Source organism: Gasterosteus aculeatus, chromosome 5 (assembly GCF_964276395.1).
Source record: "Gasterosteus aculeatus chromosome 5, fGasAcu3.hap1.1, whole genome shotgun sequence".
In the NCBI taxonomy this organism is placed as follows: Eukaryota; Metazoa; Chordata; class Actinopteri; order Perciformes; family Gasterosteidae; genus Gasterosteus; species Gasterosteus aculeatus.
In genome coordinates this window covers 7,053,660-7,076,454 of record NC_135692.1, presented here as the reverse complement: position 1 = coordinate 7,076,454, position 22,795 = coordinate 7,053,660, and the positions used below count along the sequence as shown (strand labels likewise).

General features: G+C 47.0%; 1 protein-coding gene and 47 non-coding genes across 56 annotated transcripts in view; all 48 read right to left on the bottom strand.

Annotated features, from left to right (window-relative positions):
* rhbdf1b (rhomboid 5 homolog 1b (Drosophila)) overlaps nt 1-22,795 on the bottom strand; it is a 51,911-nt gene that overhangs the window by 8,233 nt on the left and 20,883 nt on the right. For 3 of the 9 annotated variants that reach the window (XM_078102850.1, XM_078102849.1, XM_078102853.1), the window contains exons 2-4: nt 3,644-3,787; nt 3,322-3,455; nt 2,903-3,049 (exon numbers count right to left, since the gene is read on the bottom strand). In XM_078102850.1, coding sequence (XP_077958976.1) covers nt 2,903-3,049; nt 3,322-3,455; nt 3,644-3,757 — 395 coding nt within the window. In that variant the 5' untranslated portion in view covers nt 3,758-3,787. Of the gene's footprint in view, nt 1-676; nt 1,371-2,902; nt 3,050-3,321; nt 3,456-3,643; nt 3,788-22,795 lie in introns of those variants that run through there. The other 6 variants (XM_078102856.1, XM_078102852.1, XM_078102854.1 and 3 more) reach the window with 4 other exon arrangements.
* On the bottom strand, nt 4,585-4,674 carry trnai-uau (transfer RNA isoleucine (anticodon UAU)). The gene is given in 2 exon segments: nt 4,585-4,620; nt 4,637-4,674. It is a non-coding gene; the product is annotated as a tRNA-Ile (tRNA).
* Nucleotides 5,018-5,111, bottom strand: trnai-uau (transfer RNA isoleucine (anticodon UAU)). The gene is made up of 2 exons: nt 5,074-5,111; nt 5,018-5,053 (listed from the first exon to the last, which is right to left on the bottom strand). It is a non-coding gene; the product is annotated as a tRNA-Ile (tRNA).
* On the bottom strand, nt 5,391-5,480 carry trnai-uau (transfer RNA isoleucine (anticodon UAU)). The gene is given in 2 exon segments: nt 5,391-5,426; nt 5,443-5,480. It is a non-coding gene; the product is annotated as a tRNA-Ile (tRNA).
* Nucleotides 5,824-5,917, bottom strand: trnai-uau (transfer RNA isoleucine (anticodon UAU)). The gene is made up of 2 exons: nt 5,880-5,917; nt 5,824-5,859 (listed from the first exon to the last, which is right to left on the bottom strand). It is a non-coding gene; the product is annotated as a tRNA-Ile (tRNA).
* Nucleotides 6,177-6,266, bottom strand: trnai-uau (transfer RNA isoleucine (anticodon UAU)). The gene is given in 2 exon segments: nt 6,177-6,212; nt 6,229-6,266. It is a non-coding gene; the product is annotated as a tRNA-Ile (tRNA).
* trnai-uau (transfer RNA isoleucine (anticodon UAU)) lies at nt 6,610-6,703 on the bottom strand. The gene is made up of 2 exons: nt 6,666-6,703; nt 6,610-6,645 (listed from the first exon to the last, which is right to left on the bottom strand). It is a non-coding gene; the product is annotated as a tRNA-Ile (tRNA).
* trnai-uau (transfer RNA isoleucine (anticodon UAU)) lies at nt 6,963-7,052 on the bottom strand. Its single transcript is given in 2 exon segments — nt 6,963-6,998; nt 7,015-7,052. It is a non-coding gene; the product is annotated as a tRNA-Ile (tRNA).
* Nucleotides 7,396-7,489, bottom strand: trnai-uau (transfer RNA isoleucine (anticodon UAU)). The gene is made up of 2 exons: nt 7,452-7,489; nt 7,396-7,431 (listed from the first exon to the last, which is right to left on the bottom strand). It is a non-coding gene; the product is annotated as a tRNA-Ile (tRNA).
* trnai-uau (transfer RNA isoleucine (anticodon UAU)) lies at nt 7,749-7,838 on the bottom strand. The gene is given in 2 exon segments: nt 7,749-7,784; nt 7,801-7,838. It is a non-coding gene; the product is annotated as a tRNA-Ile (tRNA).
* On the bottom strand, nt 8,182-8,275 carry trnai-uau (transfer RNA isoleucine (anticodon UAU)). Its single transcript has 2 exons — nt 8,238-8,275; nt 8,182-8,217 (listed from the first exon to the last, which is right to left on the bottom strand). It is a non-coding gene; the product is annotated as a tRNA-Ile (tRNA).
* On the bottom strand, nt 8,535-8,624 carry trnai-uau (transfer RNA isoleucine (anticodon UAU)). Its single transcript is given in 2 exon segments — nt 8,535-8,570; nt 8,587-8,624. It is a non-coding gene; the product is annotated as a tRNA-Ile (tRNA).
* Nucleotides 8,739-8,828, bottom strand: trnai-uau (transfer RNA isoleucine (anticodon UAU)). Its single transcript is given in 2 exon segments — nt 8,739-8,774; nt 8,791-8,828. It is a non-coding gene; the product is annotated as a tRNA-Ile (tRNA).
* trnai-uau (transfer RNA isoleucine (anticodon UAU)) lies at nt 9,172-9,265 on the bottom strand. Its single transcript has 2 exons — nt 9,228-9,265; nt 9,172-9,207 (listed from the first exon to the last, which is right to left on the bottom strand). It is a non-coding gene; the product is annotated as a tRNA-Ile (tRNA).
* Nucleotides 9,525-9,614, bottom strand: trnai-uau (transfer RNA isoleucine (anticodon UAU)). Its single transcript is given in 2 exon segments — nt 9,525-9,560; nt 9,577-9,614. It is a non-coding gene; the product is annotated as a tRNA-Ile (tRNA).
* trnai-uau (transfer RNA isoleucine (anticodon UAU)) lies at nt 9,958-10,051 on the bottom strand. Its single transcript has 2 exons — nt 10,014-10,051; nt 9,958-9,993 (listed from the first exon to the last, which is right to left on the bottom strand). It is a non-coding gene; the product is annotated as a tRNA-Ile (tRNA).
* Nucleotides 10,311-10,400, bottom strand: trnai-uau (transfer RNA isoleucine (anticodon UAU)). Its single transcript is given in 2 exon segments — nt 10,311-10,346; nt 10,363-10,400. It is a non-coding gene; the product is annotated as a tRNA-Ile (tRNA).
* trnai-uau (transfer RNA isoleucine (anticodon UAU)) lies at nt 10,744-10,837 on the bottom strand. Its single transcript has 2 exons — nt 10,800-10,837; nt 10,744-10,779 (listed from the first exon to the last, which is right to left on the bottom strand). It is a non-coding gene; the product is annotated as a tRNA-Ile (tRNA).
* Nucleotides 11,097-11,186, bottom strand: trnai-uau (transfer RNA isoleucine (anticodon UAU)). Its single transcript is given in 2 exon segments — nt 11,097-11,132; nt 11,149-11,186. It is a non-coding gene; the product is annotated as a tRNA-Ile (tRNA).
* trnai-uau (transfer RNA isoleucine (anticodon UAU)) lies at nt 11,530-11,623 on the bottom strand. Its single transcript has 2 exons — nt 11,586-11,623; nt 11,530-11,565 (listed from the first exon to the last, which is right to left on the bottom strand). It is a non-coding gene; the product is annotated as a tRNA-Ile (tRNA).
* Nucleotides 11,883-11,972, bottom strand: trnai-uau (transfer RNA isoleucine (anticodon UAU)). Its single transcript is given in 2 exon segments — nt 11,883-11,918; nt 11,935-11,972. It is a non-coding gene; the product is annotated as a tRNA-Ile (tRNA).
* On the bottom strand, nt 12,316-12,409 carry trnai-uau (transfer RNA isoleucine (anticodon UAU)). The gene is made up of 2 exons: nt 12,372-12,409; nt 12,316-12,351 (listed from the first exon to the last, which is right to left on the bottom strand). It is a non-coding gene; the product is annotated as a tRNA-Ile (tRNA).
* Nucleotides 12,669-12,758, bottom strand: trnai-uau (transfer RNA isoleucine (anticodon UAU)). The gene is given in 2 exon segments: nt 12,669-12,704; nt 12,721-12,758. It is a non-coding gene; the product is annotated as a tRNA-Ile (tRNA).
* Nucleotides 13,102-13,195, bottom strand: trnai-uau (transfer RNA isoleucine (anticodon UAU)). The gene is made up of 2 exons: nt 13,158-13,195; nt 13,102-13,137 (listed from the first exon to the last, which is right to left on the bottom strand). It is a non-coding gene; the product is annotated as a tRNA-Ile (tRNA).
* On the bottom strand, nt 13,455-13,544 carry trnai-uau (transfer RNA isoleucine (anticodon UAU)). Its single transcript is given in 2 exon segments — nt 13,455-13,490; nt 13,507-13,544. It is a non-coding gene; the product is annotated as a tRNA-Ile (tRNA).
* On the bottom strand, nt 13,886-13,979 carry trnai-uau (transfer RNA isoleucine (anticodon UAU)). The gene is made up of 2 exons: nt 13,942-13,979; nt 13,886-13,921 (listed from the first exon to the last, which is right to left on the bottom strand). It is a non-coding gene; the product is annotated as a tRNA-Ile (tRNA).
* trnai-uau (transfer RNA isoleucine (anticodon UAU)) lies at nt 14,239-14,328 on the bottom strand. Its single transcript is given in 2 exon segments — nt 14,239-14,274; nt 14,291-14,328. It is a non-coding gene; the product is annotated as a tRNA-Ile (tRNA).
* Nucleotides 14,672-14,765, bottom strand: trnai-uau (transfer RNA isoleucine (anticodon UAU)). Its single transcript has 2 exons — nt 14,728-14,765; nt 14,672-14,707 (listed from the first exon to the last, which is right to left on the bottom strand). It is a non-coding gene; the product is annotated as a tRNA-Ile (tRNA).
* On the bottom strand, nt 15,045-15,134 carry trnai-uau (transfer RNA isoleucine (anticodon UAU)). The gene is given in 2 exon segments: nt 15,045-15,080; nt 15,097-15,134. It is a non-coding gene; the product is annotated as a tRNA-Ile (tRNA).
* On the bottom strand, nt 15,478-15,571 carry trnai-uau (transfer RNA isoleucine (anticodon UAU)). Its single transcript has 2 exons — nt 15,534-15,571; nt 15,478-15,513 (listed from the first exon to the last, which is right to left on the bottom strand). It is a non-coding gene; the product is annotated as a tRNA-Ile (tRNA).
* trnai-uau (transfer RNA isoleucine (anticodon UAU)) lies at nt 15,851-15,940 on the bottom strand. The gene is given in 2 exon segments: nt 15,851-15,886; nt 15,903-15,940. It is a non-coding gene; the product is annotated as a tRNA-Ile (tRNA).
* On the bottom strand, nt 16,284-16,377 carry trnai-uau (transfer RNA isoleucine (anticodon UAU)). Its single transcript has 2 exons — nt 16,340-16,377; nt 16,284-16,319 (listed from the first exon to the last, which is right to left on the bottom strand). It is a non-coding gene; the product is annotated as a tRNA-Ile (tRNA).
* Nucleotides 16,630-16,719, bottom strand: trnai-uau (transfer RNA isoleucine (anticodon UAU)). The gene is given in 2 exon segments: nt 16,630-16,665; nt 16,682-16,719. It is a non-coding gene; the product is annotated as a tRNA-Ile (tRNA).
* Nucleotides 17,063-17,156, bottom strand: trnai-uau (transfer RNA isoleucine (anticodon UAU)). The gene is made up of 2 exons: nt 17,119-17,156; nt 17,063-17,098 (listed from the first exon to the last, which is right to left on the bottom strand). It is a non-coding gene; the product is annotated as a tRNA-Ile (tRNA).
* Nucleotides 17,409-17,498, bottom strand: trnai-uau (transfer RNA isoleucine (anticodon UAU)). Its single transcript is given in 2 exon segments — nt 17,409-17,444; nt 17,461-17,498. It is a non-coding gene; the product is annotated as a tRNA-Ile (tRNA).
* On the bottom strand, nt 17,842-17,935 carry trnai-uau (transfer RNA isoleucine (anticodon UAU)). Its single transcript has 2 exons — nt 17,898-17,935; nt 17,842-17,877 (listed from the first exon to the last, which is right to left on the bottom strand). It is a non-coding gene; the product is annotated as a tRNA-Ile (tRNA).
* On the bottom strand, nt 18,195-18,284 carry trnai-uau (transfer RNA isoleucine (anticodon UAU)). Its single transcript is given in 2 exon segments — nt 18,195-18,230; nt 18,247-18,284. It is a non-coding gene; the product is annotated as a tRNA-Ile (tRNA).
* Nucleotides 18,628-18,721, bottom strand: trnai-uau (transfer RNA isoleucine (anticodon UAU)). The gene is made up of 2 exons: nt 18,684-18,721; nt 18,628-18,663 (listed from the first exon to the last, which is right to left on the bottom strand). It is a non-coding gene; the product is annotated as a tRNA-Ile (tRNA).
* trnai-uau (transfer RNA isoleucine (anticodon UAU)) lies at nt 19,001-19,090 on the bottom strand. Its single transcript is given in 2 exon segments — nt 19,001-19,036; nt 19,053-19,090. It is a non-coding gene; the product is annotated as a tRNA-Ile (tRNA).
* Nucleotides 19,434-19,527, bottom strand: trnai-uau (transfer RNA isoleucine (anticodon UAU)). The gene is made up of 2 exons: nt 19,490-19,527; nt 19,434-19,469 (listed from the first exon to the last, which is right to left on the bottom strand). It is a non-coding gene; the product is annotated as a tRNA-Ile (tRNA).
* On the bottom strand, nt 19,787-19,876 carry trnai-uau (transfer RNA isoleucine (anticodon UAU)). The gene is given in 2 exon segments: nt 19,787-19,822; nt 19,839-19,876. It is a non-coding gene; the product is annotated as a tRNA-Ile (tRNA).
* trnai-uau (transfer RNA isoleucine (anticodon UAU)) lies at nt 20,220-20,313 on the bottom strand. The gene is made up of 2 exons: nt 20,276-20,313; nt 20,220-20,255 (listed from the first exon to the last, which is right to left on the bottom strand). It is a non-coding gene; the product is annotated as a tRNA-Ile (tRNA).
* On the bottom strand, nt 20,566-20,655 carry trnai-uau (transfer RNA isoleucine (anticodon UAU)). Its single transcript is given in 2 exon segments — nt 20,566-20,601; nt 20,618-20,655. It is a non-coding gene; the product is annotated as a tRNA-Ile (tRNA).
* Nucleotides 20,999-21,092, bottom strand: trnai-uau (transfer RNA isoleucine (anticodon UAU)). Its single transcript has 2 exons — nt 21,055-21,092; nt 20,999-21,034 (listed from the first exon to the last, which is right to left on the bottom strand). It is a non-coding gene; the product is annotated as a tRNA-Ile (tRNA).
* Nucleotides 21,352-21,441, bottom strand: trnai-uau (transfer RNA isoleucine (anticodon UAU)). The gene is given in 2 exon segments: nt 21,352-21,387; nt 21,404-21,441. It is a non-coding gene; the product is annotated as a tRNA-Ile (tRNA).
* trnai-uau (transfer RNA isoleucine (anticodon UAU)) lies at nt 21,785-21,878 on the bottom strand. Its single transcript has 2 exons — nt 21,841-21,878; nt 21,785-21,820 (listed from the first exon to the last, which is right to left on the bottom strand). It is a non-coding gene; the product is annotated as a tRNA-Ile (tRNA).
* Nucleotides 22,158-22,247, bottom strand: trnai-uau (transfer RNA isoleucine (anticodon UAU)). Its single transcript is given in 2 exon segments — nt 22,158-22,193; nt 22,210-22,247. It is a non-coding gene; the product is annotated as a tRNA-Ile (tRNA).
* trnai-uau (transfer RNA isoleucine (anticodon UAU)) lies at nt 22,591-22,684 on the bottom strand. Its single transcript has 2 exons — nt 22,647-22,684; nt 22,591-22,626 (listed from the first exon to the last, which is right to left on the bottom strand). It is a non-coding gene; the product is annotated as a tRNA-Ile (tRNA).

Genomic DNA, 22,795 nt, shown 5'->3' with positions numbered 1-22,795 from the left:
AGGACTGAAGTCCCACTGACTGGATAGAAATATAAAAATAAAGTTGTTGTAAAATACAGATACCAATCAGGATGAACATAACATCCTCTACGGACGGTAAAACATGATGCAAACTCTCTGGCGTTTGTTTGTGCGACTTTGTTTAGATAAGCAGGTATTTGTCTTTGTGCGCACATGCACCGACAAGCATGCTTGTAGGATTCGCCCACATGAAACCATAAATACAGAGTTTTACGACTGGGTGACGACGGCACAAACCCATCACCGATCAAAGATGAAATCTAACGTTAAACGACATCCATTAGCTTTCATCTCCTCCGGGTGAGGCTGGTGCAAATGAAGCAGCGATCCGCTGCTGGTGTAATTATGGGCTTAGACAGCATTCATTTCATCAGGGGGGAAAAAGGAAGAGGGAGAAAGCTCGAAAAAAACAATACAAAAACATTATTGAACGGGTAGAGAGCAGAGCAAATAGAAAGGATAAATATAAACGTTGAACGTCATTGACTTTTCAGATTGGATAGATGCGTTGATGAGATGTGTTACTTCAACGCTGAACCTATAAACGCGTTTTCAATGTTTATTATTTAAAGAAAACTTCAATACTTCCGCAATGAATGAAATGGACTGTTTTCCACATTCCCATCCAAAGCGCCTCAAAGCGCTGCACACCCACCTGTCCAGAGAGCTCCATGAGGGGTTCAGGGTCTGGGTCATACCTGAGGGGTGCAGAGACTGTAGAGCTGCAGATCTTCCATTGCCAGCATCCTTAACGGAGTGTCCCCACTTACCCTCGAGCACGCATTAATCCCTAATCCGTTGGATGCAAACGGATCCACCGCGGATCACACGTACAATGTTCCCTGAGGGGATTTCCTAATATTCAGGCCAAGCAGTGCCTCGTACCACTCGCTGTTACGCAAAGAGAGGATGATCAGCACATGTCCAGACCGGGCAACATCCACATCCCGCTCAGTGAGTTCCTGGTTAATCAAAGGTTAGGGGAAAGCCTGCGTTGATCTCCTCCGTCAGACTGGAATCTGATCCCTTTGAGTGCCCTAAAGGGGACTTCCAGTCTTCCCCCCAGCTGGACTCGCTCCCGCAGCGCAATGATGAGCGGGAGGATCCTAAATCTTCTGACCTCGTGTCCCCAGGGCACAACACAGTAGGTTGTGTGTGTGCGCGAGAGTGTGTGAACGGGTCAGTGGCTGGCAGGCCTTCCGCTGAAGGACGTGACACACTGGGCAGAGCTGACAGTGGGCTCTGGTCCTCGTCAGGCTGAATATCTCCCTCCCTCCCTCCCTCCCCCATTCAGAGCCCCAACGATCACTAGCAGTAAGGTCCTCCTCTCTCCTCCTCAGCCTTGTTTTGAAGAAAAGTGCCTAAACACCAGTTGCACAGCAGCACGCTACAGGAAATGGGAAGAAGGAGCGAGAGAGCAGGGAGGGAACGGGAGGGAGGACAGCGGGACATGCCTGAACTTGACCCACGCAAACGTACACACGCACACACCAGAGCGGCAACGGCGCAAAGGCTGAGCTTGAAGCCCACCTTTGCGTTGCAGCCACACATTCGTGTCGACTGTAGAGAGGTCTCATTACGGGCGTCGGTGTGACTCAGATAAATGATTTACTCGGGGAAATCGGTTGAAGCAAATGGCTCGCGAAGATGAAAAGCAGCTCGTGAAGAGTTTTTTTTGTTCTTGCTGTCGGCCAGATGATCAAACATCAGGGTGTCTTCCCGGTTACTCACACAAAGATATTAAAATGTTGTTTATCCGGCATTTATGCACTCTTTTGAGGATGAGGTAACCTCCGCTACACAACTTTCTCTAAATGCCATTAATTCTCTCGTAAACATCAAACGCATTAATTCAGTGACTCTCTCACACAAATACAAGGGCACTAAACCGTGGCCTGATACAGATAAGACATCAAGACTCTCCTTTGAAGATACGAGTTTTTGTTTTGGTCCCCCGTGTTTAAACATTTACAGTTAATTTAGCGCTTTGCTGTGGCCAACGTGCTACGTGAAGCACACAGATGGCCTGTATGAGTAATTGTGTTATTTTGTTTGCCTCTAACCGTGTGGTCCTGTGTGCCGCGCTTACCGGCACTGGTAAGCTGTGTGTGAGAGAGCTTATGTGACACAGACTGTTCACAGCCTCACATCTGTGGCACTAGGAGACTACTAAGAGACTAACAAGACCGGTGTAAAACTCAGTCAATAGAGAAGAAATCTTTTCGCGCTTTTTTGGAATCTTCAGCTGTAAAGTTGCGGGGAGGGAAACCAAATACATTTATTCACAAGGGTTCAAACCAGCATATGTTGGAATTGAATATGTGAACAGTTGAATACCACACAAATGAAAATGCCAAGAGATTGTATGATTCTAAAGACATATTTTACAGTTAATTAGCTGTGTTAAAAGTGCTTATGTAAATGTTATCCCCTGTTATTTATTATTATTACTATTTATGTATTATTATTGTTATCTATATGGCTGCAATACAGTTTTGCAAATCGAGTTTTCTCAAATTTAAGGTCAGAAAAATATCTTCTCTTACAATATTATGTATATATCGTTATCATCATTAAGTGTATATCATTGTTTGACCTCCGCTCTAAGCAATATAATGGTTACAATGAAATATAAAATCATTATTTAGAGGCACACCATTCCTTACACTAACTAATATAGATTATCATACACACTTATTCCTTTGGCCCCTCACTAAAATTGTGATAAAAGTACTGAGGGCTTGAAATGAGGGCCACACCGCTCAGTCTCCCTCAAACCATTTGGTCAATATGAACGTCCAATACACCATATTAATAGAAACTTTAGTGCCAAAACCGGACACCTGAAAACTGCCCCCTGCCTGCTCCGCCTCTCCTGTACCTGATGATCTGTTTGGGTATAGATGAACGCCGTCGGGTCAGTATCTTGGGGATGCATGACCGCCTCCGGGTGGTTGACTCCCTCCTGTGCTCCCTCTGACCCTTTGGGGGAACTGTGTTTACCCGCTCAAAGCGCACCCTTTTCCCGCTTAACGCGTGTGGCAGCGCGTAGAGGACAGGGAGGCAGTGGAGGGAAGCCGAAGGACGAAGGAGGAAGGGAGAAAAAACAGAATAAAAGGACAGAGAAAAGAAAAGAGAGAAAGATTCATTAGTGCGGAATCAGAAAGGAGGCTGCAGCTGCAATTAGTTCTGTTAAAGATCTGTGAGTGAAGAAGAAATTATACGACAGGCTGTCGCGATAAAAAATGAGCAGTCGGAGGAAATCACCAGAGTGGCAAGAAAACTGCATGTGTGTCTAACCTCTTGATGGACTGTGTGAAGGAGGGCAGTCTTTCCATAGGAGGTCTGAGGTAGTTGTTGGAAGTTTCCGAGGCAGCGATGCACATCTGAGGGTTTTCCCCTGGCATGCTGACACTGCGCAGCCGCTTCACCGGCTGCAACACACGCAGGCGAAGACATCCACTGACCGAGGATTCCCTCTTTGTGTGCATTCCATGTTATGTCAAACTTGACTTAACATCAATTAAATTCCAATTTAAACACCAAGTTTTTCTGAGTAGTCTTCTGTGCTCATCTTAACCACTCCTCTAAATCTACCGCCGCTGTTCTGGCTTGTTTTTACCTGTGGGAGTGTGGGCGTGTCGTACGCCGTCAGCCGGATGGTGGGAATGTCCAGTTTGAGCCATGGCGGCTTTTTCCTCTGGCAGCTGCCGTTCCTGCTTCCTGGCTCATCCATGCTCTCTAACCTCCCCCCTGCACCCGGCAGCTGGAAAACACGAAAAGAAAAAAAATGGTTTATCGAATGACACATACGGTCAAAATACGGGGAGAGGAACCTGAATAGAAAAGCAAATGTCAAACACCCCCCAAAACAGACACATTTTGAGTAGGCACAGACTATGCACAAGTGATCTTCATCCACCCGTTGTGGACCCCAACAGATCAACTGAAGAGGAAAATACTAAATAAACATATTGATCCAATTGATCCAAAAATTAAAAGCCCCATGTCGGCCGACAATCTCTGCGTTTTATCTAGACCGGAAGATCTGCTTCTCCAGGCAGGCTGTAACCACGCAAGTTAGAGGTCTCGGTGTTGTTTCACAAAAGGAGCTGCTGGATGTGGATTGAGCGGATAGGGGATGTGACTCAAAGAAAAGAATATGACAGTTACAGTAGGTTATTTGTTTAGCAAACATAACCAGATGCTGTGTCTTCAAAAGGATGTTTTGTGTGAAAATCAAGAAACGCATGAACCTTGCATTACGGGTTGAATTAATATTGGAAAGAATTACTGTAATTAAGATGAAAGAAATGTTCGACGTTGGATCTGACAAGGTAGCGACAAAAGACCAGTATTCCAGGTGAGGTTCGAACCCTCAACCCCGGCATTGATTCGCAGATTACTGACTTATAAGTGCCGCGCGCTGACCAATTGCGCCACTGGAGCCATGAAAGGCGGCAAGAACCACAGCTTAGTAGAAGCAGCATGGAGCAAGGTGCCCCTGAGGTGCTGGCTCATAGAAGCAGCTACTATTGCTCACGTCCAGCATTAAAGGTGCAGTGTTCCAGGTGAGGCTCAAACTCACAACCTCAGCATTTCTCAGATACTGTCTTATAAGTACTGCGCGCTGACCGATTGCGCCACTGGAACGTGTTTTGGTGACCGATTTAGGCCAAAAAAACATCTCCAAGACCGACAGATGGCACGTGGATTTGGCAGAATGTTCCTTTCAATCAGACACAAAAACATACCTGAATGAACAGGTGGCTATGACCAGGTAGCTTCACAAACAGGGGGAGCCACAGAACGGAAAGCCAAAGCATCCCCTCATCCAAAGGTTTCTTGGTCACTGGGTTTATTTGCAACAGAGGGCGTTTGTAGACAGAGATGGACTTTCGCGATTATCAGCAGAAACACAAACAACTCAACATCCCTTAAGAAGCTAGCCAATACACCAGTATAAGTGAACCAGGATCTTTTAATAAAGTTTCTGTGCTCCAGCTGAGGCTCGAACTCACAACCTCGGCATTGCTTCGCAGGTTACTGTCTTATAAGTACCGCGCGCTGACCAATTGCGCCACTGGAGCCATGAAAGGCGGCAAGAACCGCAGCTTAATAGAAGCAGCATGGAGCAGGGTGCCCCTGAGGTGCATTGGGACACAGCCGGAGAAAGTTGGACGATGTAGTAGTAGACAGAGATACCTCTTCTTATAAAGACAGATGAAACACCTGACTTGGGAAGCTGAATGATGCTCTTGCACAATGAATGATGCTCTTGCACAATGACAAAAATCAAGCTGCTACATATGTCGATAGTGGCTCATAGAAGCGGCTACTATTGCTCACGTCCAGCATTAAAAGTGCAGTGTTCCAGGTGAGGCTCGAACTCACAACCTCAGCATTTCTCAGATACTGTCTTATAAGTACTGCGCGCTGACCGATTGCGCCACTGGAACGTGTTTTGGTGACCGATTTAGGCCAAAAAAACATCTCCAAGACCGACAGATGGCACGTGGATTTGGCAGAATGTTCCTTTCAATCAGACACAAAAACATACCTGAATGAACAGGTGGCTAGGACCAGGTAGCTTCACAAACAGGGGGAGCCACAGAACGGAAAGCCAAAGCATCCCCTCATCCAAAGGTTTCTTGGTCACTGGGTTTATTTGCAACAGAGGGCGTTTGTAGACAGAGATGGACTTTCGCGATTATCAGCAGAAACACAAACAACTCAACATCCCTTAAGAAGCTAGCCAATACACCAGTATAAGTGAACCAGGATCTTTTAATAAAGTTTCTGTGCTCCAGGTGAGGCTCGAACTCACAACCTCGGCATTGCTTCGCAGGTTACTGTCTTATAAGTACCGCGCGCTGACCAATTGCGCCACTGGAGCCATGAAAGGCGGCAAGAACCGCAGCTTAATAGAAGCAGCATGGAGCAAGGTGCCCCTGAGGTGCATTGGGACACAGCCGGAGAAAGTTGGACGATGTAGTAGTAGACAGAGATACCTCTTCTCATAAAGACAGATGAAACACCTGACTTGGGAAGCTGAATGATGCTCTTACACAATGAAAAGAATCAAGCTGCTACATATGTCGATAGTGGCTCATAGAAGCGGCTACTATTGCTCACGTCCAGCATTAAAGGTGCAGTGTTCCAGGTGAGGCTCGAACTCACAACCTCAGCATTTCTCAGATACTGTCTTATAAGTACTGCGCGCTGACCGATTGCGCCACTGGAACGTGTTTTGGTGACCGATTTAGGGCAAAAAAACATCTCCAAGACTGACAGATGGCATGTGGATTTGGCAGACTGTTCCTTTCAATCAGACACCAAAACATACCTGAATGAACAGGTGGCTAGGACCAGGTAGCTTCACAAACAGGGGGATTCACAGAACGGAAAGCCAAAGCATCCCCTCATCCAAAGGTTTCTTGGTCACTGGGTTTATTTGCAACAGAGGGCGTTTGTAGACAGAGATGGACTTTCGCGATTATCAGCAGAAACACAAACAACTCAACATCCCTTAAGAAGCTAGCCAATAGACCAGTATAAGTGAACCAGGATCTTTTAATAAAGTTTCTGTGCTCCAGGTGAGGCTCGAACTCACAACCTCGGCATTGCTTCGCAGGTTACTGTCTTATAAGTACCGCGCGCTGACCAATTGCGCCACTGGAGCCATGAAAGGCGGCAAGAACCGCAGCTTAAAAGAAGCAGCATGGAGCAAGGTGCCCCTGAGGTGCATTGGGACACAGCCGGAGAAAGTTGGACGATGTAGTAGTAGACAGAGATACCTCTTCTCATAAAGACAGATGAAACACCTGACTTGGGAAGCTGAATGATGCTCTTGCACAATGACAAAAATCAAGCTGCTACATATGTCGATAGTGGCTCATAGAAGCGGCTACTATTGCTCACGTCCAGCATTAAAAGTGCAGTGTTCCAGGTGAGGCTCGAACTCACAACCTCAGCATTTCTCAGATACTGTCTTATAAGTACTGCGCGCTGACCGATTGCGCCACTGGAACGTGTTTTGTTGACCGATTTAGGGCAAAAAAACATCTCCAAGACCGACAGATGGCACGTGGATTTGGCAGACTGTTCCTTTCAATCAGATACAAAAACATACCTGAATGAACAGGTGGCTATGACCAGGTAGCTTCACAAACAGGGGGAGCCACAGAACGGAAAGCCAAAGCATCCCCTCATCCAAAGGTTTCTTGGTCACTGGGTTTATTTGCAACAGAGGGCGTTTGTAGACAGAGATGGACTTTCGCGATTATCAGCAGAAACACAAACAACTCAACATCCCTTAAGAAGCTAGCCAATAGACCAGTATAAGTGAACCAGGATCTTTTAATAAAGTTTCTGTGCTCCAGGTGAGGCTCGAACTCACAACCTCGGCATTGCTTCGCAGGTTACTGTCTTATAAGTACCGCGCGCTGACCAATTGCGCCACTGGAGCCATGAAAGGCGGCAAGAACCGCAGCTTAATAGAAGCAGCATGGAGCAAGGTGCCCCTGAGGTGCATTGGGACACAGCCGGAGAAAGTTGGACGATGTAGTAGTAGACAGAGATACCTCTTCTCATAAAGACAGATGAAACACCTGACTTGGGAAGCTGAATGATGCTCTTGCACAATGACAAAAATCAAGCTGCTACATATGTCGATAGTGGCTCATAGAAGCGGCTACTATTGCTCACGTCCAGCATTAAAAGTGCAGTGTTCCAGGTGAGGCTCGAACTCACAACCTCAGCATTTCTCAGATACTGTCTTATAAGTACTGCGCGCTGACCGATTGCGCCACTGGAACGTGTTTTGGTGACCGATTTAGGCCAAAAAAACATCTCCAAGACCGACAGATGGCACGTGGATTTGGCAGACTGTTCCTTTCAATCAGACACAAAAACATACCTGAATGAACAGGTGGCTATGACCAGGTAGCTTCACAAACAGGGGGAGCCACAGAACGGAAAGCCAAAGCATCCCCTCATCCAAAGGTTTCTTGGTCACTGGGTTTATTTGCAACAGAGGGCGTTTGTAGACAGAGATGGACTTTCGCGATTATCAGCAGAAACACAAACAACTCAACATCCCTTAAGAAGCTAGCCAATACACCAGTATAAGTGAACCAGGATCTTTTAATAAAGTTTCTGTGCTCCAGGTGAGGCTCGAACTCACAACCTCGGCATTGCTTCGCAGGTTACTGTCTTATAAGTACCGCGCGCTGACCAATTGCGCCACTGGAGCCATGAAAGGCGGCAAGAACCGCAGCTTAATAGAAGCAGCATGGAGCAAGGTGCCCCTGAGGTGCATTGGGACACAGCCGGAGAAAGTTGGACGATGTAGTAGTAGACAGAGATACCTCTTCTCATAAAGACAGATGAAACACCTGACTTGGGAAGCTGAATGATGCTCTTGCACAATGACAAAAATCAAGCTGCTACATATGTCGATAGTGGCTCATAGAAGCGGCTACTATTGCTCACGTCCAGCATTAAAAGTGCAGTGTTCCAGGTGAGGCTCGAACTCACAACCTCAGCATTTCTCAGATACTGTCTTATAAGTACCGCGCGCTGACCAATTGCGCCACTGGAGCCATGAAAGGCGGCAAGAACTACAGCTTAGTAGAAGCAGCATGGAGCAAGGTGCCCCTGAGGTGCTGGCTCATAGAAGCAGCTACTATTGCTCACGTCCAGCATTAAAGGTGCAGTGTTCCAGGTGAGGCTCGAACTCACAACCTCAGCATTTCTCAGATACTGTCTTATAAGTACTGCGCGCTGACCGATTGCGCCACTGGAACGTGTTTTGGTGACCGATTTAGGCCAAAAAAACATCTCCAAGACCGACAGATGGCACGTGGATTTGGCAGACTGTTCCTTTCAATCAGACACAAAAACATACCTGAATGAACAGGTGGCTATGACCAGGTAGCTTCACAAACAGGGGGAGCCACAGAACGGAAAGCCAAAGCATCCCCTCATCCAAAGGTTTCTTGGTCACTGGGTTTATTTGCAACAGAGGGCGTTTGTAGACAGAGATGGACTTTCGCGATTATCAGCAGAAACACAAACAACTCAACATCCCTTAAGAAGCTAGCCAATACACCAGTATAAGTGAACCAGGATCTTTTAATAAAGTTTCTGTGCTCCAGGTGAGGCTCGAACTCACAACCTCGGCATTGCTTCGCAGGTTACTGTCTTATAAGTACCGCGCGCTGACCAATTGCGCCACTGGAGCCATGAAAGGCGGCAAGAACCGCAGCTTAATAGAAGCAGCATGGAGCAAGGTGCCCCTGAGGTGCATTGGGACACAGCCGGAGAAAGTTGGACGATGTAGTAGTAGACAGAGATACCTCTTCTCATAAAGACAGATGAAACACCTGACTTGGGAAGCTGAATGATGCTCTTACACAATGAAAAGAATCAAGCTGCTACATATGTCGATAGTGGCTCATAGAAGCGGCTACTATTGCTCACGTCCAGCATTAAAGGTGCAGTGTTCCAGGTGAGGCTCGAACTCACAACCTCAGCATTTCTCAGATACTGTTTTATAAGTACTGCGCGCTGACCGATTGCGCCACTGGAACGTGTTTTGGTGACCGATTTAGGGCAAAAAAACATCTCCAAGACTGACAGATGGCATGTGGATTTGGCAGACTGTTCCTTTCAATCAGACACCAAAACATACCTGAATGAACAGGTGGCTAGGACCAGGTAGCTTCACAAACAGGGGGATTCACAGAACGGAAAGCCAAAGCATCCCCTCATCCAAAGGTTTCTTGGTCACTGGGTTTATTTGCAACAGAGGGCGTTTGTAGACAGAGATGGACTTTCGCGATTATCAGCAGAAACACAAACAACTCAACATCCCTTAAGAAGCTAGCCAATAGACCAGTATAAGTGAACCAGGATCTTTTAATAAAGTTTCTGTGCTCCAGGTGAGGCTCGAACTCACAACCTCGGCATTGCTTCGCAGGTTACTGTCTTATAAGTACCGCGCGCTGACCAATTGCGCCACTGGAGCCATGAAAGGCGGCAAGAACCGCAGCTTAATAGAAGCAGCATGGAGCAAGGTGCCCCTGAGGTGCATTGGGACACAGCCGGAGAAAGTTGGACGATGTAGTAGTAGACAGAGATACCTCTTCTCATAAAGACAGATGAAACACCTGACTTGGGAAGCTGAATGATGCTCTTGCACAATGACAAAAATCAAGCTGCTACATATGTCGATAGTGGCTCATAGAAGCGGCTACTATTGCTCACGTCCAGCATTAAAAGTGCAGTGTTCCAGGTGAGGCTCGAACTCACAACCTCAGCATTTCTCAGATACTGTCTTATAAGTACTGCGCGCTGACCGATTGCGCCACTGGAACGTGTTTTGGTGACCGATTTAGGGCAAAAAAACATCTCCAAGACCGACAGATGGCACGTGGATTTGGCAGACTGTTCCTTTCAATCAGACACAAAAACATACCTGAATGAACAGGTGGCTATGACCAGGTAGCTTCACAAACAGGGGGAGCCACAGAACGGAAAGCCAAAGCATCCCCTCATCCAAAGGTTTCTTGGTCACTGGGTTTATTTGCAACAGAGGGCGTTTGTAGACAGAGATGGACTTTCGCGATTATCAGCAGAAACACAAACAACTCAACATCCCTTAAGAAGCTAGCCAATAGACCAGTATAAGTGAACCAGGATCTTTTAATAAAGTTTCTGTGCTCCAGGTGAGGCTCGAACTCACAACCTCGGCATTGCTTCGCAGGTTACTGTCTTATAAGTACCGCGCGCTGACCAATTGCGCCACTGGAGCCATGAAAGGCGGCAAGAACCGCAGCTTAATAGAAGCTGCATGGAGCAAGGTGCCCCTGAGGTGCATTGGGACACAGCCGGAGAAAGTTGGACGATGTAGTAGTAGACAGAGATACCTCTTCTCATAAAGACAGATGAAACACCTGACTTGGGAAGCTGAATGATGCTCTTGCACAATGACAAAAATCAAGCTGCTACATATGTCGATAGTGGCTCATAGAAGCGGCTACTATTGCTCACGTCCAGCATTAAAAGTGCAGTGTTCCAGGTGAGGCTCGAACTCACAACCTCAGCATTTCTCAGATACTGTCTTATAAGTACTGCGCGCTGACCGATTGCGCCACTGGAACGTGTTTTGGTGACCGATTTAGGCCAAAAAAACATCTCCAAGACCGACAGATGGCACGTGGATTTGGCAGACTGTTCCTTTCAATCAGACACAAAAACATACCTGAATGAACAGGTGGCTATGACCAGGTAGCTTCACAAACAGGGGGAGCCACAGAACGGAAAGCCAAAGCATCCCCTCATCCAAAGGTTTCTTGGTCACTGGGTTTATTTGCAACAGAGGGCGTTTGTAGACAGAGATGGACTTTCGCGATTATCAGCAGAAACACAAACAACTCAACATCCCTTAAGAAGCTAGCCAATAGACCAGTATAAGTGAACCAGGATCTTTTAATAAAGTTTCTGTGCTCCAGGTGAGGCTCGAACTCACAACCTCGGCATTGCTTCGCAGGTTACTGTCTTATAAGTACCGCGCGCTGACCAATTGCGCCACTGGAGCCATGAAAGGCGGCAAGAACCGCAGCTTAATTGAAGCAGCATGGAGCAAGGTGCCCCTGAGGTGCATTGGGACACAGCCGGAGAAAGTTGGACGATGTAGTAGTAGACAGAGATACCTCTTCTCATAAAGACAGATGAAACACCTGACTTGGGAAGCTGAATGATGCTCTTGCACAATGACAAAAATCAAGCTGCTACATATGTCGATAGTGGCTCATAGAAGCGGCTACTATTGCTCACGTCCAGCATTAAAAGTGCAGTGTTCCAGGTGAGGCTCGAACTCACAACCTCAGCATTTCTCAGATACTGTCTTATAAGTACTGCGCGCTGACCGATTGCGCCACTGGAACGTGTTTTGGTGACCGATTTAGGCCAAAAAAACATCTCCAAGACCGACAGATGGCACGTGGATTTGGCAGACTGTTCCTTTCAATCAGACACAAAAACATACCTGAATGAACAGGTGGCTATGACCAGGTAGCTTCACAAACAGGGGGAGCCACAGAACGGAAAGCCAAAGCATCCCCTCATCCAAAGGTTTCTTGGTCACTGGGTTTATTTGCAACAGAGGGCGTTTGTAGACAGAGATGGACTTTCGCGATTATCAGCAGAAACACAAACAACTCAACATCCCTTAAGAAGCTAGCCAATAGACCAGTATAAGTGAACCAGGATCTTTTAATAAAGTTTCTGTGCTCCAGGTGAGGCTCGAACTCACAACCTCGGCATTGCTTCGCAGGTTACTGTCTTATAAGTACCGCGCGCTGACCAATTGCACCACTGGAGCCATGAAAGGCGGCAAGAACCGCAGCTTAATAGAAGCAGCATGGAGCAAGGTGCCCCTGAGGTGCATTGGGACACAGCCGGAGAAAGTTGGACGATGTAGTAGTAGACAGAGATACCTCTTCTCATAAAGACAGATGAAACACCTGACTTGGGAAGCTGAATGATGCTCTTGCACAATGACAAAAATCAAGCTGCTACATATGTCGATAGTGGCTCATAGAAGCGGCTACTATTGCTCACGTCCAGCATTAAAAGTGCAGTGTTCCAGGTGAGGCTCGAACTCACAACCTCAGCATTTCTCAGATACTGTCTTATAAGTACTGCGCGCTGACCGATTGCGCCACTGGAACGTGTTTTGGTGACCGATTTAGGCCAAAAAAACATCTCCAAGACCGACAGATGGCACGTGGATTTGGCAGACTGTTCCTTTCAATCAGACACAAAAACATACCTGAATGAACAGGTGGCTATGACCAGGTAGCTTCACAAACAGGGGGAGCCACAGAACGGAAAGCCAAAGCATCCCCTCATCCAAAGGTTTCTTGGTCACTGGGTTTATTTGCAACAGAGGGCGTTTGTAGACAGAGATGGACTTTCGCGATTATCAGCAGAAACACAAACAACTCAACATCCCTTAAGAAGCTAGCCAATAGACCAGTATAAGTGAACCAGGATCTTTTAATAAAGTTTCTGTGCTCCAGGTGAGGCTCGAACTCACAACCTCGGCATTGCTTCGCAGGTTACTGTCTTATAAGTACCGCGCGCTGACCAATTGCGCCACTGGAGCCATGAAAGGCGGCAAGAACCGCAGCTTAATAGAAGCAGCATGGAGCAAGGTGCCCCTGAGGTGCATTGGGACACAGCCGGAGAAAGTTGGACGATGTAGTAGTAGACAGAGATACCTCTTCTCATAAAGACAGATGAAACACCTGACTTGGGAAGCTGAATGATGCTCTTGCACAATGACAAAAATCAAGCTGCTACATATGTCGATAGTGGCTCATAGAAGCGGCTACTATTGCTCACGTCCAGCATTAAAAGTGCAGTGTTCCAGGTGAGGCTCGAACTCACAACCTCAGCATTTCTCAGATACTGTCTTATAAGTACTGCGCGCTGACCGATTGCGCCACTGGAACGTGTTTTGGTGACCGATTTAGGCCAAAAAAACATCTCCAAGACCGACAGATGGCACGTGGATTTGGCAGACTGTTCCTTTCAATCAGACACAAAAACATACCTGAATGAACAGGTGGCTATGACCAGGTAGCTTCACAAACGGGGAGCCACAGAACGGAAAGCCAAAGCATCCCCTCATCCAAAGGTTTCTTGGTCACTGGGTTTATTTGCAACAGAGGGCGTTTGTAGACAGAGATGGACTTTCGCGATTATCAGCAGAAACACAAACAACTCAACATCCCTTAAGAAGCTAGCCAATAGACCAGTATAAGTGAACCAGGATCTTTTAATAAAGTTTCTGTGCTCCAGGTGAGGCTCGAACTCACAACCTCGGCATTGCTTCGCAGGTTACTGTCTTATAAGTACCGCGCGCTGACCAATTGCGCCACTGGAGCCATGAAAGGCGGCAAGAACCGCAGCTTAATAGAAGCAGCATGGAGCAAGGTGCCCCTGAGGTGCATTGGGACACAGCCGGAGAAAGTTGGACGATGTAGTAGTAGACAGAGATACCTCTTCTCATAAAGACAGATGAAACACCTGACTTGGGAAGCTGAATGATGCTCTTGCACAATGACAAAAATCAAGCTGCTACATATGTCGATAGTGGCTCATAGAAGCGGCTACTATTGCTCACGTCCAGCATTAAAAGTGCAGTGTTCCAGGTGAGGCTCGAACTCACAACCTCAGCATTTCTCAGATACTGTCTTATAAGTACTGCGCGCTGACCGATTGCGCCACTGGAACGTGTTTTGGTGACCGATTTAGGCCAAAAAAACATCTCCAAGACCGACAGATGGCACGTGGATTTGGCAGACTGTTCCTTTCAATCAGACACAAAAACATACCTGAATGAACAGGTGGCTATGACCAGGTAGCTTCACAAACAGGGGGAGCCACAGAACGGAAAGCCAAAGCATCCCCTCATCCAAAGGTTTCTTGGTCACTGGGTTTATTTGCAACAGAGGGCGTTTGTAGACAGAGATGGACTTTCGCGATTATCAGCAGAAACACAAACAACTCAACATCCCTTAAGAAGCTAGCCAATACACCAGTATAAGTGAACCAGGATCTTTTAATAAAGTTTCTGTGCTCCAGGTGAGGCTCGAACTCACAACCTCGGCATTGCTTCGCAGGTTACTGTCTTATAAGTACCGCGCGCTGACCAATTGCACCACTGGAGCCATGAAAGGCGGCAAGAACCGCAGCTTAATAGAAGCAGCATGGAGCAAGGTGCCCCTGAGGTGCATTGGGACACAGCCGGAGAAAGTTGGACGATGTAGTAGTAGACAGAGATACCTCTTCTCATAAAGACAGATGAAACACCTGACTTGGGAAGCTGAATGATGCTCTTGCACAATGAATAATGCTCTTGCACAATGACAAAAATCAAGCTGCTACATATGTCGATAGTGGCTCATAGAAGCGGCTACTATTGCTCACGTCCAGCATTAAAAGTGCAGTGTTCCAGGTGAGGCTCGAACTCACAACCTCAGCATTTCTCAGATACTGTCTTATAAGTACTGCGCGCTGACCGATTGCGCCACTGGAACGTGTTTTGGTGACCGATTTAGGCCAAAAAAACATCTCCAAGACCGACAGATGGCACGTGGATTTGACAGACTGTTCCTTTCAATCAGACACAAAAACATACCTGAATGAACAGGTGGCTATGACCAGGTAGCTTCACAAACAGGGGGAGCCACAGAACGGAAAGCCAAAGCATCCCCTCATCCAAAGGTTTCTTGGTCACTGGGTTTATTTGCAACAGAGGGCGTTTGTAGACTGAGATGGACTTTCGCGATTATCAGCAGAAACACAAACAACTCAACATCCCTTAAGAAGCTAGCCAATAGACCAGTATAAGTGAACCAGGATCTTTTAATAAAGTTTCTATGCTCCAGGTGAGGCTCGAACTCACAACCTCGGCATTGCTTCGCAGGTTACTGTCTTATAAGTACCGCGCGCTGACCAATTGCGCCACTGGAGCCATGAAAGGCGGCAAGAACCGCAGCTTAATAGAAGCAGCATGGAGCAAGGTGCCCCTGAGGTGCATTGGGACACAGCCGGAGAAAGTTGGACGATGTAGTAGTAGACAGAGATACCTCTTCTCATAAAGACAGATGAAACACCTGACTTGGGAAGCTGAATGATGCTCTTGCACAATGAATGATGCTCTTGCACAATGACAAAAATCAAGCTGCTACATATGTCGATAGTGGCTCATAGAAGCGGCTACTATTGCTCACGTCCAGCATTAAAAGTTCAGTGTTCCAGGTGAGGCTCGAACTCACAACCTCAGCATTTCTCAGATACTGTCTTATAAGTACTGCGCGCTGACCGATTGCGACACCGGAACGTGTTTTGGTGACCGATTTAGGCCAAAAAAACATCTCCAAGACCGACAGATGGCACGTGGATTTGGCAGACTGTTCCTTTCAATCAGACACAAAAACATACCTGAATGAACAGGTGGCTAGGACCAGGTAGCTTCACAAACAGGGGGATTCACAGAACGGAAAGCCAAAGCATCCCCTCATCCAAAGGTTTCTTGGTCACTGGGTTTATTTGCAACAGAGGGCGTTTGTAGACAGAGATGGACTTTCGCAATTATCAGCAGAAACACAAACAACTCAACATCCCTTAAGAAGCTAGCCAATAGACCAGTATAAGTGAACCAGGATCTTTTAATAAAGTTTCTGTGCTCCAGGTGAGGCTCGAACTCACAACCTCGGCATTGCTTCGCAGGTTACTGTCTTATAAGTACCGCGCGCTGGCCAATTGCGCCACTGGAGCCATGAAAGGCGGCAAGAACCGCAGCTTAATAGAAGCAGCAAGGTGCCCCTGAGGTGCATTGGGACACAGCCGGAGAAAGTTGGACGATGTAGTAGTAGACAGAGATACCTCTTCTCATAAAGACAGATGAAACACCTGACTTGGGAAGCTGAATGATGCTCTTGCACAATGACAAAAATCAAGCTGCTACATATGTCGATAGTGGCTCATAGAAGCGGCTACTATTGCTCACGTCCAGCATTAAAAGTGCAGTGTTCCAGGTGAGGCTCGAACTCACAACCTCAGCATTTCTCAGATACTGTCTTATAAGTACTGCGCGCTGACCGATTGCGCCACTGGAACGTGTTTTGGTGACCGATTTAGGCCAAAAAAACATCTCCAAGACCGACAGATGGCACGTGGATTTGGCAGACTGTTCCTTTCAATCAGACACAAAAACATACCTGAATGAACAGGTGGCTAGGACCAGGTAGCTTCACAAACAGGGGGATTCACAGAACGGAAAGCCAAAGCATCCCCTCATCCAAAGGTTTCTTGGTCACTGGGTTTATTTGCAACAGAGGGCGTTTGTAGACAGAGATGGACTTTCGCAATTATCAGCAGAAACACAAACAACTCAACATCCCTTAAGAAGCTAGCCAATAGACCAGTATAAGTGAACCAGGATCTTTTAATAAAGTTTCTGTGCTCCAGGTGAGGCTCGAACTCACAACCTCGGCATTGCTTCGCAGGTTACTGTCTTATAAGTACTGCGCGCTGGCCAATTGCGCCACTGGAGCCATGAAAGGCGGCAAGAACCGCAGCTTAATAGAAGCAGCAAGGTGCCCCTGAGGTGCATTGGGACACAGCCGGAGAAAGTTGGACGATGTAGTAGTAGACAGAGATACCTCTTCTCATAAAGACAGATGAAACACCTGACTTGGGAAGCTGAATGATGCTCTTGCACAATGACAAAAATCAAGCTGCTACATATGTCGATAGTGGCTCATAGAAGCGGCTACTATTGCTCACGTCCAGCATTAAAAGTGCAGTGTTCCAGGTGAGGCTCGAACTCACAACCTCAGCATTTCTCAGATAATGTCTTATAAGTACTGCGCGCTAACCGATTGCGCCACTGGAACGTGTTTTGGTGACCGATTTAGGCCAAAAAAACATCTCCAAGACCGACAGATGGCATGTGGATTTGGCAGACTGTTCCTTTCAATCAGACACAAAAACATACCTGAATGAACAGGTGGCTATGACCAGGTAGCTTCACAAACAGGGGGAGCCACAGAACGGAAAGCCAAAGCATCCCCTCATCCAAAGGTTTCTTGGTCACTGGGTTTATTTGCAACAGAGGGCGTTTGTAGACTGAGATGGACTTTCGCGATTATCAGCAGAAACACAAACAACTCAACATCCCTTAAGAAGCTAGCCAATAGACCAGTATAAGTGAACCAGGATCTTTTTATAAAGTTTCTATGCTCCAGGTGAGGCTCGAACTCACAACCTCGGCATTGCTTCGCAGGTTACTGTCTTATAAGTACCGCGCGCTGACCAATTGCGCCACTGGAGCCATGAAAGGCGGCAAGAACCGCAGCTTAATAGAAGCAGCATGGAGCAAGGTGCCCCTGAGGTGCATTGGGACACAGCCGGAGAAAGTTGGACGATGTAGTAGTAGACAGAGATACCTCTTCTCATAAAGACAGATGAAACACCTGACTTGGGAAGCTGAATGATGCTCTTGCACAATGACAAAAATCAAGCTGCTACATATGTCGATAGTGGCTCATAGAAGCGGCTACTATTGCTCACGTCCAGCATTAAAAGTGCAGTGTTCCAGGTGAGGCTCGAACTCACAACCTCAGCATTTCTCAGATACTGTCTTATAAGTACTGCGCGCTGACCGATTGCGCCACTGGAACGTGTTTTGGTGACCGATTTAGGCCAAAAAAACATCTCCAAGACCGACAGATGGCACGTGGATTTGGCAGACTGTTCCTTTCAATCAGACACAAAAACATACCTGAATGAACAGGTGGCTATGACCAGGTAGCTTCACAAACAGGGGGAGCCACAGAACGGAAAGCCAAAGCATCCCCTCATCCAAAGGTTTCTTGGTCACTGGGTTTATTTGCAACAGAGGGCGTTTGTAGACAGAGATGGACTTTCGCGATTATCAGCAGAAACACAAACAACTCAACATCCCTTAAGAAGCTAGCCAATACACCAGTATAAGTGAACCAGGATCTTTTAATAAAGTTTCTGTGCTCCAGGTGAGGCTCGAACTCACAACCTCGGCATTGCTTCGCAGGTTACTGTCTTATAAGTACCGCGCGCTGACCAATTGCACCACTGGAGCCATGAAAGGCGGCAAGAACCGCAGCTTAATAGAAGCAGCATGGAGCAAGGTGCCCCTGAGGTGCATTGGGACACAGCCGGAGAAAGTTGGACGATGTAGTAGTAGACAGAGATACCTCTTCTCATAAAGACAGATGAAACACCTGACTTGGGAAGCTGAATGATGCTCTTGCACAATGAATAATGCTCTTGCACAATGACAAAAATCAAGCTGCTACATATGTCGATAGTGGCTCATAGAAGCGGCTACTATTGCTCACGTCCAGCATTAAAAGTGCAGTGTTCCAGGTGAGGCTCGAACTCACAACCTCAGCATTTCTCAGATACTGTCTTATAAGTACTGCGCGCTGACCGATTGCGCCACTGGAACGTGTTTTGGTGACCGATTTAGGCCAAAAAAACATCTCCAAGACCGACAGATGGCACGTGGATTTGACAGACTGTTCCTTTCAATCAGACACAAAAACATACCTGAATGAACAGGTGGCTATGACCAGGTAGCTTCACAAACAGGGGGAGCCACAGAACGGAAAGCCAAAGCATCCCCTCATCCAAAGGTTTCTTGGTCACTGGGTTTATTTGCAACAGAGGGCGTTTGTAGACTGAGATGGACTTTCGCGATTATCAGCAGAAACACAAACAACTCAACATCCCTTAAGAAGCTAGCCAATAGACCAGTATAAGTGAACCAGGATCTTTTAATAAAGTTTCTATGCTCCAGGTGAGGCTCGAACTCACAACCTCGGCATTGCTTCGCAGGTTACTGTCTTATAAGTACCGCGCGCTGACCAATTGCGCCACTGGAGCCATGAAAGGCGGCAAGAACCGCAGCTTAATAGAAGCAGCATGGAGCAAGGTGCCCCTGAGGTGCATTGGGACACAGCCGGAGAAAGTTGGACGATGTAGTAGTAGACAGAGATACCTCTTCTCATAAAGACAGATGAAACACCTGACTTGGGAAGCTGAATGATGCTCTTGCACAATGACAAAAATCAAGCTGCTACATATGTCGATAGTGGCTCATAGAAGCGGCTACTATTGCTCACGTCCAGCATTAAAAGTGCAGTGTTCCAGGTGAGGCTCGAACTCACAACCTCAGCATTTCTCAGATACTGTCTTATAAGTACTGCGCGCTGACCGATTGCGACACCGGAACGTGTTTTGGTGACCGATTTAGGCCAAAAAAACATCTCCAAGACCGACAGATGGCACGTGGATTTGGCAGACTGTTCCTTTCAATCAGACACAAAAACATACCTGAATGAACAGGTGGCTAGGACCAGGTAGCTTCACAAACAGGGGGATTCACAGAACGGAAAGCCAAAGCATCCCCTCATCCAAAGGTTTCTTGGTCACTGGGTTTATTTGCAACAGAGGGCGTTTGTAGACAGAGATGGACTTTCGCAATTATCAGCAGAAACACAAACAACTCAACATCCCTTAAGAAGCTAGCCAATAGACCAGTATAAGTGAACCAGGATCTTTTAATAAAGTTTCTGTGCTCCAGGTGAGGCTCGAACTCACAACCTCGGCATTGCTTCGCAGGTTACTGTCTTATAAGTACCGCGCGCTGGCCAATTGCGCCACTGGAGCCATGAAAGGCGGCAAGAACCGCAGCTTAATAGAAGCAGCAAGGTGCCCCTGAGGTGCATTGGGACACAGCCGGAGAAAGTTGGACGATGTAGTAGTAGACAGAGATACCTCTTCTCATAAAGACAGATGAAACACCTGACTTGGGAAGCTGAATGATGCTCTTGCACAATGACAAAAATCAAGCTGCTACATATGTCGATAGTGGCTCATAGAAGCGGCTACTATTGCTCACGTCCAGCATTAAAAGTGCAGTGTTCCAGGTGAGGCTCGAACTCACAACCTCAGCATTTCTCAGATACTGTCTTATAAGTACTGCGCGCTGACCGATTGCGCCACTGGAACGTGTTTTGGTGACCGATTTAGGCCAAAAAAACATCTCCAAGACCGACAGATGGCACGTGGATTTGGCAGACTGTTCCTTTCAATCAGACACAAAAACATACCTGAATGAACAGGTGGCTAGGACCAGGTAGCTTCACAAACAGGGGGAGCCACAGAACGGAAAGCCAAAGCATCCCCTCATCCAAAAGTTTCTTGGTCACTGGGTTTATTTGCAACAGAGGGCGTTTGTAGACAGAGATGGACTTTCGCGATTATCAGCAGAAACACAAACAACTCAACATCCCTTAAGAAGCTAGCCAATACACCAGTATAAGTGAACCAGGATCTTTTAATAAAGTTTCTGTGCTCCAGGTGAGGCTCGAACTCACAACCTCGGCATTGCTTCGCAGGTTACTGTCTTATAAGTACTGCGCGCTGACCAATTGCGCCACTGGAGCCATGAAAGGCGGCAAGAACCGCAGCTTAATAGAAGCAGCATGGAGCAAGGTGCCCCTGAGGTGCATTGGGACACAGCCGGAGAAAGTTGGACGATGTAGTAGTAGACAGAGATACCTCTTCTCATAAAGACAGATGAAACACCTGACTTGGGAAGCTGAATCATGCTCTTACACAATGAAAAGAATCAAGCTGCTACATATGTCGATAGTGGCTCATAGAAGCGGCTACTATTGCTCACGTCCAGCACTAAAGGTGCAGTGTTCCAGGTGAGGCTCGAACTCACAACCTCAGCATTTCTCAGATACTGTCTTATAAGTACTGCGCGCTGACCGATTGCGCCACTGGAACGTGTTTTGGTGACCGATTTAGGGCAAAAAAACATCTCCAAGACTGACAGATGGCATGTGGATTTGGCAGACTGTTCCTTTCAATCAGACACCAAAACATACCTGAATGAACAGGTGGCTAGGACCAGGTAGCTTCACAAACAGGGGGATTCACAGAACGGAAAGCCAAAGCATCCCCTCATCCGAAGGTTTCTTGGTCACTGGGTTTATTTGCAACAGAGGGCGTTTGTAGACTGAGATGGACTTTCGCGATTATCAGCAGAAACACAAACAACTCAACATCCCTTAAGAAGCTAGCTAATAGACCAGTATAAGAGAACCAGGATCTTTTATTAAAGTTTCTGTACTCCAGGTGAGGCTCGAACTCACAACCTCGGCATTGCTTCGCAGGTTACTGTCTTATAAGTACCGCGCACTGACCAATTGCGCCACTGGAGCCATGAAAGGCGGCAAGAACCGCAGCTTAATAGAAGCAGCATGGAGCAAGGTGCCCCTGAGGTGCATTGGGACACAGCCGGAGAAAGTTGGACGATGTAGTAGTAGACAGCGATACCTGTTCTCATAAAGACAGATGAAACACCTGACTTGGGAAGCTGAATGATGCTCTTGCACAATGAATGATGCTCTTGCACAATGACAAAAATCAAGCTGCTACATATGTCGATAGTGGCTCATAGAAGCGGCTACTATTGCTCACGTCCAGCATTAAAAGTGCAGTGTTCGAGGTGAGGCTCGAACTCACAACCTCAGCATTTCTCAGATACTGTCTTATAAGTACTGCGCGCTGACCGATTGCGCCACTGGAACGTGTTTTGGTGACCAATTTAGGCCAAAAAAACATCTCCAAGACCGACAGATGGCACGTGGATTTGGCAGACTGTTCCTTTCAATCAGACACAAAAACATACCTGAATGAACAGGTGGCTAGGACCAGGTAGCTTCACAAACAGGGGGATTCACAGAACGGAAAGCCAAAGCATCCCCTCATCCAAAGGTTTCTTGGTCACTGGGTTTATTTGCAACAGAGGGCGTTTGTAGACAGAGATGGACTTTCGCGATTATCAGCAGAAACACAAACAACTCAACATCCCTTAAGAAGCTAGCCAATAGACCAGTATAAGTGAACCAGGATCTTTTAATAAAGTTTCTGTGCTCCAGGTGAGGCTCGAACTCACAACCTCGGCATTGCTTCGCAGGTTACTGTCTTATAAGTACCGCGCGCTGACCAATTGCGCCACTGGAGCCATGAAAGGCGGCAAGAACCGCAGCTTAATAGAAGCAGCATGGAGCAAGGTGCCCCTGAGGTGCATTGGGACACAGCCGGAGAAAGTTGGACGATGTAGTAGTAGACAGAG